Source organism: Callorhinchus milii, unplaced genomic scaffold, assembly GCF_018977255.1.
Source record: "Callorhinchus milii isolate IMCB2004 unplaced genomic scaffold, IMCB_Cmil_1.0 Scaffold12, whole genome shotgun sequence".
Lineage (NCBI taxonomy): Eukaryota > Metazoa > Chordata > Chondrichthyes > Chimaeriformes > Callorhinchidae > Callorhinchus > Callorhinchus milii.
The window spans coordinates 1537809-1548863 of NW_024704753.1; the positions used below are offsets into that span (position 1 = coordinate 1537809).

Consider the following 11055-nt stretch of genomic DNA (forward strand, 5'->3'; position numbering starts at 1 on the left):
GTACTTTGTTGAATAACAACTCACTCGTAGACTGGCCGTGGGTTTTTTCACAGTTTGGACAATGGTAGATATCAATATATGGAGCCTCATCCTCTTCCACTCCAACACAGCTGTAATAATCCCAAATGTAAAGTTGTGTTAGAATTATAATAAACTGCATTTATCCTAAACAGCTAGTTATTTGTCCATTGAGAACTAAAAGCTTGCAGCTCTTTGAGATTGTGTCATGTTTATTGTTCACATTTACAGCATACAGAAGTTTAAAAAAATGACCTAATGTATCTTGAATATATTTAGGTGAATAAAATACGGTAAATACACAAGGAACAGGAGAAACTGCCACTACTACTTACAATTCCTCATGCATGAAGCATTGGAAACTAGCACTAAATCCTACAGCCTGAAAGCTGCAAAATGTGATTTACAAATGAAAACCGAGATGGACTGCTTTCTAAGCAGTGATTTCCTTAACTCTCCAGAAAATTATACCCACGTTAAATTTCAAGCTTTGCAAAAGGTATATTCCTTTCGATAATAATACTTTTATCCTGAATTCAAATTCAAATCTAACTTTCAGAGATCAAAGGAAAGTATAAGATGCAATAGTCATTGTTCACTTAAACATATCCTGAAACTCACCTTGTTACTCTACTAGTTCTGGGACTGCACAGTCATTATAAAATAAGAAAATATACCAATACAAGAGGTTGCTTAGATTGTTTGTACAGCTCCTAGGTGGCATTATCTGCAACCTTAATTCTCCTCAATATTAGGAAAACCAGTAAGAGATGAGAAGAAAAATAAAAGTATGTGTGCACCACAACAGCTCTCAAAGTCACTGCAAGGAAACTCTATTTAATATTATTTTAAGGTAAACCACAATAAATTTGTTTCAGCATCTGGCTATTATAACTAATTATGCTACAGGTGAGCTAAGGTCCTGTGGGACTCTTTAAATCCCATTACCCTGGATCAGAGCATGTTGAATAATACTATTATAATAGCTTCCCACAGACACCCATAAAAAGCAATATAGTTCACATCCTCTGTGGGTCAAAACTAAAATCAAACCATTTCCTTCCACATCACAGCTAACACATACCATGACTATGTTCCTTCTGTGCAAATTTGCCTGGTTTATTTGCACCTTGGAATGGCTAATATACTGTGTGCCGCGCTGTGTGCTGGATATTGCTGCCACTTCCTCCCAGAACCTACTAAATCAGGCCAAGTTATTCAAACAAGTTGCAATAACACTTGGTACTATTATCATATGTGCTTTTAACAACAACTAAATTACTAAAACCATGGGGTAAGTCACGAGTTTCCCTTCAGGTTTATGCTAAATCAATCTAAATTTATTTTACCAAACAAAAGCAACCTGCTCATTTTCCTCAATTCTAAACTAACAATTTGCCTCTACCTCAAATACAGAGTCAGGTGTTGAGTGTGGTTGTGTGTTTTCTCCCCCTGTGGTAAATATTTTGCTATAACTCCAGTAAATTCAAGGCAACCGCAAGCAACCATGAAATTGTGACTCAAGACACAGTGGTTACAGGTTTGATTGACACCTGTGCTTGCTAGCCGTATACTTAATGTGCTCGATCAGTCTTCAAATTCCTAAATACTTTATTGCATGCATGCACAAATAAATAAATAAAGCCAAGATATCTTGACATTGATATTGACTTAAGTGATCGTGACAAGATAAGCTAGAGTCAAGTTATCAGGAGTTTACTGTAGTGAGTACAACACGTTAAGATGGTTGCATCCCATTCCTGCATTTGTTTTCAGAAAGTTAAAACGTTCCAAAATGTTGCACGTCAGCATAGCAGTCCACGAAGCACAACTCGGCAAGCACGCTAGGTGCCAAGACCAGCAATGTGACTTACTTCAAACCCGAGTGACTAATTGTTACTGCAGGAGTACAAGATGAAAGATGTAATACTACTGTAATTTATTATTGTTTCTCAACACTCACCTCAGTGCTGAACCCAGAGAATGCTAGACCTGGTCCCTGCACTTATTTCAGAGCTAAATAACCATGGTATCAGGGCAACTATTGCAGAGAAACAATCTAAGGACAAGCTTACAAATCTTTTCCATGAGTTCTCCCAGAGTACTCCTTAAGTGCACATAATCCATTCCAGTCTGTATATGGTTCAAAAGGAGACTTATAATTTTTTTAACAAAAAGTTTAATGATTTGGAAAGGAATTGTCAATAAGAAAACCTAAGTCAAACTCAATTATTGGAGGACAAAAATCTAAGGAAAGGTTAAAGATAAAGAAAAATTAACCACTAAAAAAGGCAAGATTTTATTCTGTTACTTGCTATTACACACATTAAAATAAAAAGCAGAAAACACCCATGTGGGAATTATTTCTATCAATAATAATAATCCTTGCATTTGATATAGCGCTTTTCACGTCGGGAGGACGTCCCAAAGCGCTTCACAGAACACACTGTAAAGTGAATTGACTGTATATTTGTGGGCGAACGCGGCAGCCAATTGCGCACAGCAATGTCCCACAAACAGTCGTAGATTGAAAATGACCAATTTATTACTGTTTTTGGTTTTGGAGGGATTATTATTAGGCTCTGTGTGGAGTAAGGAAACTTGCCCGAGGTTTCGCCCTCTGCCTGGAATTGAATTCAGGTCTCTCACTTGCAAAGCGAGTGCTCTAACCACTGAGCTACAGGACTCCACAATAAATGACAAAATGACCTAACTTTGACGACCATTTGTGTATACTGTTGGTTACATTTATACACAATAACTCTATAACTTTGTTGCAGGTGACATAATTAAAGGTACCAGCATAACGAACCATTCAGAGTTTGTAACTCGCCCCTTTCTGAAGAGCTGATTTTAAAAATTCTGTTTTCTCTATAAGAGAAAACTAAGTCAGAACAACAAAAGCTATTTTACTATGAATAAATACTTCACACAAATAGTCATTGCCTTTAAGTCATGATCTCATCCCAAATCAATCATTCTCAAGCCAACAGGGCCACCAGATCTCTATTTTTTATTCAATAACAGAATGCAAGGTGTATGAGTGCAGCACAGGTTCACCAGCCTTTCTGATGGATATTCTCCTCTGAGGAAGTCCCTTCTGAGAATCACCTTGGCCTGACAGCACATTTGGGATTAGAAATACTTCAGGGGGGGGGGGGGGGGAACTTAAAAGGAAAAAAATGGTTTGACCTCAAGACCTATTTCCAAAAATGCTTCCATCATGTTCTGAAAACATGGGAGAACTATCTCACAGTGCAGTACACCAAAAGGCTATTAGAAGCCAGTGCTCATTCAAAAAAAAATACAGGAACTACTTATATCTATCCCAGTTAGTCATCTTGGAGTACACTTGTGCATTCTCACCAGCTTCTTTCTACCTGACCTGCTTTTCCTAGTAGTACAAACAGCCACGACACATTGCCATTGTATCTGAACTCAAAAGTAAGTTTGGACATTTCAGGACCTGCAGCAGCCAACAGACCGGTTTGAATGAACATTTATATATATATTTTTTAAAAAGTCAGAGGTACTGAGAAGGGTTACGATTAGGCTAAAGGAGCATTTGAAATGAGTAGTACAGCAATACTGTAATCATAGTTCACACTTTATTCTGGGATCTCAAAAACAAGTTCCTCAAAACTATAGCACTTCAGACTTTCATAGTTATGTGGAATACGATATATTTATACCGCGTTAAATAAAACTGGTGTGCAAAAATTATGAAATTAAATGTAGTTTGGAACCAAATAATAGCACAGAAAACATTAAATTATAAATGCCACTGACCGATAATGACTGAAATAATAATAATAAATCAATTTTTAAAAAAAACCTTGAAAGCCTTCCCGATACTTTTGTGAAACTTAAAACACACAGGAAACGGACTTTTGACAACACAAACTGGGAACTCAAACGTCAAAAATCACGCTACAGGCACAGAGGCGGTGTCTTTCTCTTTTTCTTTCTTTTTAAAAAAAAATAATTAAACGGTCTCTCGCAACGTGACAGCAAACAACACATCGAAAATGTCATCTTCCACTTTGGTACAGTTTATCCAAAGAGAAAGGGTGTACGATCTGACACTGTAAAAGGCTGATAGGGGAGCTGGAAGGATTTTGTTGGGGTTTGGAGCCCAAAGAGATTGGGAGGGGGGAGAGGGGGTGCTTTATGGACAAAAACCAGGAGGTGATGAAGATAAGTTACGGCTGTGTCTGACTTAAAGATAAAGAGAGGGACACAGAGAGGAGAGGGACACAGGGAGGGAGGGAGGGAGAGGCGTAGAATGACACAAGGGGTGACAGAGAGAGGAACCTGAGCTGGTGGACAGGACGTTTGGAGGGTGGATCGCCACGTAAAACTTTGGTGTGTATTTTTTTTGGGGGGGGTCGGGGGACATACTGCAATGTACTGAGGCCCTGAACTACGAGACGGTTTGGGGGGGGGGGGGGGGGGAGAGAGAGAGAGAGAGAGAAACGGGCAGTTAGAGGGGGGGGGAAGAAAGACAGAGACAAGAGGGGGCCACTGAGAGGAAAGAATGAGGCAGAGGGAGTGAGTCCCAGACCGGGTGAGGTGAGGGGGTGGAAGAGAAAGAAAAAGAAAGAGAGAGAGAGCTGGAGAGAGGGGAGAGGAGAGGCAGCGCCTCCAGCCATCACAAGGCCTCGCTCCTCCAGACAAGTCAACACACAAGTTTTTTCTCAATCACTCTCACACAGACACACACACACACACACAACCGCTCTCAGCAAACAAAAATACACACACACACAGGGCCTCCCTCCCTCACACACACACACACACCAACACAATAACAAGGTCGCGATGGAAGTGGGAGGGAGGGGGGGAAGAGGCTTCTCTCCCTCCTCTTTCTACAGTAAGATGCGCCGCGCGGGTTACCTGCCGTGATACCAATCCTTGCAGGCGTCGCACTCGATCATGAAGCGGGTAACGTCGTAAGGCAGCCGACAGATGCAGTAGACGGGCACCGCCGCCATGTTGGGAGCCGCCGGGGCGGGAGCGGGTTTTTGGCGGTGTGAAGGGAAGCGGCGCCTTTTTTTCTCTCTCTCTCTCCTTCTCCCCCCCCCCGCCCCCCCTTCCACCCCACCACTCACTTCACTTCACTCACTCACACACAGCCGGAGAGGAGGGGGCGAGAGAGGCGTTACACCCTAACCCAACCCGCCCACCCAACCAACTCAGCCGTGAAGGGCCCTCCTCCTCCTCCTCCCTCCTCCCCTGAGGGCTCAGCTTCACTCACTTTCCCACCGCCCCCCACACCCCCCCCACTCCGAACCCTCCTCGAGGACGGCTTTTGTTGTTGTTGTTGTTTTTTAAAAAAATATATATATAAAAACATTCGAATATAAGTTATATATTTGTGTGAGTGTGTGAGGAGGAGGAGGAGGAGGAGGGGAGAGAGAGAGAGAGGAGAATATATTTGATGGTGTGGTGACGGAGGGCAGTCCTTCTCTCCCTCACGCTCGGCCCACAGCCAACGAGCGAGCGAGCGCCCGGCCTTCTCCCCTTCCCGCCCCGCCGGCCGCCCGCCCGCCAGGCAGCGCGCGCTACGTCAGTTGCTCCCTCGCTCGCGCTCTGCTCCCTCGCTCGCGTTCGACTGCCCCCCCTCCCTCCCTCCCCAGCGCGAGCGACGTCAGTTGCTCCCTCGCTCGCGCTCGACTGCAACTGCCTCCCCAGCGCGAGCGACGTCAGTTGGTCTCCCTCGCTCGCGCTCGACTGCTCTCCCGCTCTCCCTCCCTCCCGCCCTCCCCAGCGCGAGCAGCGCGCGCCACGTCAGTCGAGTCGGTCGGTCGGTCAGTCAGTCAGTCGCTCTCTCTCTCTCTCTCTGTCTCGCTCTTTCCCTCCCTCCCTCCCTCCCTCGTCCGGTCCCGGTCCATCGGTCGGTCGCTCGGCTCCCGACTGCCTCGCCCGGCGCGCGAGCCCGAGCGCGCGCGCGCGCAACAAGAAGAACAAAAAAATATAACGGCTCTCTCCAGTCTCTCTCTCTCTCTCTCTCTCACGCGCACCAATGCAACCCCCGACCCCCCCAATGCAACCCCCACTCCCCCACACCCAATGCAATCCCCACACCCAATGCAACCCCCTCCCCCCTCTGAATTCCGATTCAAAGGCGATCCCGGTGCAGCCCCGGATCCCGGGGGCAGTGGGGGGGGGGGGGGGCGACCTCTCTTCCTCTTCTACACCTCTACACTCCCCCCCCCACTCCCAACCTTCCTCCTCAACTCCCCCCTCCGCAAGCCCCATAGGCTCCCAACCTCATCCATTGCAAACCCAATCCAAGCCAAGCTTTAATCGAACTTTTTTTTGTGTGTGGGGGGTGGGGGTGGTGGTGGGGGTGTCGCGTAATGGGGACGATTGGCTTTTGTCTGAAAAAAAATTGCTCAATTCTTTCCCTTTTCTCACACTCCACCGGCGCAATAACCACGTGCCGGTGGCGCAGGTCCTGCTGAAGACCTTTCTTTTCGACCGCGCCTTCGGTCACCTTCCTCGGCCTCCCCCACCCCCCCGGCTCGGTCCCCGGGATCCGTCACTGTGAAGCGCTCTGAGACGCCATCCGGCGCGGAGGGCGCGACATAAATCCAAGTTGTTGTTGTTGGTGGCGGCTCTTTAGCACTGCGATCGGGTTCCTTGAGGGCATCGGACACCTGGCCGACCATAACGAAACCTGACACGCAAAGCCCCAAACCGGTGAGCGGAAGCACACGCGTGTGCCGCAACCGTACAATTCAGCGTAAGGGGTTACTGTTAGAGTCTTTGCTGATCACCCCACCCCCAGCCTGGAGCGATCTGATCCTGATCAATGATAATCTTTTTAGACGATTGAAAAAGCATCGTGAGCATGTTCGAATGTCCCGTCCCCCCACCCCACCCCCATCCCTCTACATGAAAAACACTTCCTCCAATATCTACTTGTCACCTTTTTGTTATGCTTTTTCTGTGTCAAAACTCAGCTCCTCCGCCCTACTTCAGTGAGGCCGACGTACAGCTGAAGACAGAGGATGTCACAGGTGCAAAGGAACGATAGATATTTGTACATATGGCGGCGCTCAATCGCAGAGCAGGTTACGTGTAGGTTCTGACATAGATGTAGAGTGAACATAACTGCAAAGTAAGGCGGTCTGAAACGTGACCGCAATGTTAGCTCATTTCGTTCAACCATCTTACTCACCTGATGAATAAATATTACCAAACAAGGCTAACAATTAGTCTTTAGCCCTGCTTCTATCTCACTCAATCAGCTGGGGGAAAAGCTTTGAGATAATTCGATCTAATAATAACCCACAATTTGAACCAGAACAAAATTGCATTCTTGAAATACAGACAACACAGCGTTATTCAAAGATTTGTTTCGTATTCCTCAAAATTAAGGTTTACCACCCTCGTACTTCTAACCAGCAGTTAATGTCTTACCTTCAGTGACTCCGCTTTCAATCTTTCTTCTGTCTTCGGACGCCCAAAGTAAGCGTGGATATTCTAGGAGCTCCCTAAATAAGGAATGGTTGCTGAGCATTGGAGGACGGTGCATGTTCTCCTCAAACTCAGAAAGGTAGGAAACATAAACTTGGGGATTAGAGACTAATTCGCTTAACACACTTATACTCGAGTACCTTTCATTGGTGACAATCAATAGTCATCTAAAGAGAGCAGAAGGCAAGCGACGTCAAGAGGTTGCGTGAGGTTGATCTACAGTAGAAAAGGCAAATGGCTGTGTTCTCTGGCTTGAAGCAAATCTATCACTGACATTGTTTTACAGTTTGCAGTTTTTAAAAAGGACACATCTTTATAGGAAATACAGATCCAAGTGAGCTCCAGAAATGTCTAAAAGTAATGAATTTGCAATGAGGATCGCCTGGGTCCATTAAGCCCAAAAGGCGACTTCGCTGAAAATCTTGGGTGGTTTTGTTCACCAACACAGTGGCTCACAAAAACTCTGCCAAAGACTTCCCCCTGCAGGACACCAGAAGGCATGTGAACCTTGCAGACGACAAATGGAAAGCTCAAGCTAAGAGATGATCGTGCTCAGCAATGGACAACTTGTCAATCTCGCATACGGGAAGAGCTGCTCAATGGACAGATTCACAACTCCTGTACTGTCTTAGTATGAATACTGAGGGGGCTCCTATGTAAAGGAAAGCTTGAATGGATGTCACCCTTAGGAGTAATTATTGCAACTATGCACTTGATGTTTGTTCCTGACAGAACATCCAGTTTTCCATAAAAGTCAATGCCAGTGTCTACCTCCTCAGATAAACAGGTGCCGCTCGGAATCAAAGTCCAAATGGTGTTCTCAATGGCAGAATGGTGTTTATGACAAGTCCAACAAAGCCAGAGATACAAATCAATCATCAAACTCATCAATACGATCGCTGTTGAAGCTGAAAGACTTCTAAGACACAATAATGGATGAATGTGCCACGAGTTCAAATGTTTGACGATTTTCCACGTTACGCATCAGGGAATGAATACATAAAAATGTGTATAATTGTTATAAATCCTCGGGAGGGGGGAAGCACAGTGACATCGGAATTTTAAAAATCATTGCAGTCCATGTCTTATCTGTAAAGACATTCCTTCTCATATGCCCCTCCGTCAATATTTTTCACTGAAAAGCTATCTAACTTCTATTGAATTTAAAATCGGAAATTTACAGCCCAGAAGGACGCCATTTGACCCACCGAGTCCGCACCAGCTCTCGCAGCAAGGTGTTCATTCAATCCCGAAGCTTACTCTCCTCCCCAATACCCTTCAAGCCTCGATTCTTTATGTCTATTTCCCTCTGGAAACACACGATGGACTCTGCAATCTACCAGTCACATTGCATTCCCGCAAAAGGCACTCGCAGGACACTGAGGATCACATATTGATACGAGAATGCACACGGTCTCTGATGGCTTCCATAACAGGGAAGCATTTAACAGAATGGGATTTTGCTGCAGTACTTTGCCGGGTGGTACAGTAGTAAAATGTTTTCCAGAGACCAGCAGGTGGCACCAAGAGTAAATTTAATGTAGACGTGGACATTTGGGGAAATGTAGAGGAGGGAAGGCCTTTCATTTTGTACCATTGAAAAATTAGGAGCACTCGAAAACACTCACAGCAGGCGATTATAACCTTTTCCAAATTGGGGGGGGCAAAACATTTCTGTCCAGGAAGCCCTACGGCATTATTCCTAATATGTTCTTTAAGAACATCTTTTAAATTCTCAAAAAAGTAAGTTTTGAGCGTTGAAGTGACTGCTTGCCAAATTACTCAGTGAAAGACACCGGATTATTCATTTATCTCTTTTATTTACAAAAAATTGTCGACTGCTCAAGATTATCAACCAGCTCATGGCATGTATTAATGGTTTCCCCCTTATGCGTGGGTCGGGGGGGTGGGGGTGGGGGAGAGGAAAGTGGGGGCGAAGAATGCTCCAATTTTCAACACCTACAGTTTCTCGGATAAAAGCTGTATTCCAAACCGGCATCCTCCGCACATTTGGTCACCACTCAACTGAGATTGAAAAACGTTGATTGCCGAGGATTATAAGAAGAATCCTTACATTTTAATATAGCTCCTTTCACGTCGGGAGGAAGTCCCAAAGCGCTTAGCAAGATTTACTGCGACTTGGCGCGCAGCCTAATTGTGCACAGCAACGTCCCACAAACAGCCAAGAAACAAAAGAGCAATTTTATTGGGAGGAATTATTGGTCAGGAGACGGGGAGAAACTCCCTTCTCTTTGAGAGCAGTGGCCACGGCATCCCACTCAGGTGGTGTTCTGCCTGATATTATCACAATGTAGATCGCAATCTAAAACCTATTTTGTTAAGAGCTACGTAGAGCAATACGATGCAAATAAATTTTGCATTTTACAAGGATTTAGTTATCTGTATAAAAAGTCAAGGCCTTACAGTATTCGCAGAGTGTAAATTTCTTTCCGCCTCCAGACAAACAAGGGAACATTTGATCTTATTTAAGTGGAAGAATTTAATTCAGGCAAGAAACTACACGTGACCAACACAACCCCAGCCAGATCAGGTAAAGTTGCTCAACGTCCATCGCCTGGATCGTATCGGAAGCCAGTTGCCAACAGAGCGGCTTTCCGATATCAGAGCTTCCAAGACAAAAGAGCCTGTACATTAAAAAGGATCCATCGATGCACACAAAACAAGATTCAGACCCCACGGTGACACCGATGGCGATTTGTCGTCTTCCATAACCCGGTTGATAAAGTCGAGGCACCGATCCCATTGGAACCAGATCAAATATGGAAATACAATTGGTGATATGTACCTTGATGCAGTATGGTTTCAAGGTTAGGTGCCCCCAGTAAGGTTCAACTGCATCGAGCGAGAGTATCGAAACACTTTTCAGTCACACAGGTGAAAGAAAATTTTTGTCAAGAGTTACGTGGCACGGCAGGAGTCAACCTGTTTTATCTGCCCAATGTTGGAGAGGGGAAAGAAATCAAATCAGTGCGATATTATTTACTGTACATGGAACCTTGAGATTCCCAATAGACCAGATCTGGACATATCCAGTGTCAAAATGAGGAAAAATGCAGTCAGTTTCAGAAATCTGGTATCTTCGTGGCAGTAATTGAAGTAAGGCAGCGTCACAATGTTTTACCACTTGAACCATTAAAAATAACAAGCCAGGCTTTTCATTTCTGCAGATTTCTGTTGTGATTTTTTTTGCCCCTGTTGTGGGCTTGTGCCAATGTGATTTGTGGCTCTTTCACTTCCGCAGATGAGACTGAAACCAACTTTTTCCATGCAGTTGCACCTACGTATTGTTCCACAGACACCAAGTTCAAAACATTTATATAATCGCAGTATGAGGCTGGAAAATTTCACAAATGAAAAATTGGCAACACAACTGACTATTATCCTTCAGGTTTGTCCACACACAGGATATTCTTACGGCGCTTATAGCTCTTACTTACCCCACTCTTGGCTAAGTCAATTCTATTTTAACCTTTTTCAGGGTTATTTATTTTTTCTGTGGATGATTAAATAAAAGTTTTAGTGATCAGCGAC

At 44.6% G+C, this 11055-nt stretch overlaps 1 protein-coding gene across 1 annotated transcript in view; it reads right to left on the minus strand.

Annotated features, from left to right (window-relative positions):
- Positions 1-5107, minus strand: part of phf2 (PHD finger protein 2) — a 32202-nt gene extending 27095 nt beyond the window's left edge. Inside the window, 2 exon segments of the mRNA XM_042339594.1 lie at positions 25-110; positions 4915-5107. Coding sequence (XP_042195528.1) covers positions 25-110; positions 4915-5012 — 184 coding nt within the window. The 5' untranslated portion in view covers positions 5013-5107.
- Between the last annotated feature and the right edge of the window lie 5948 nt (positions 5108-11055).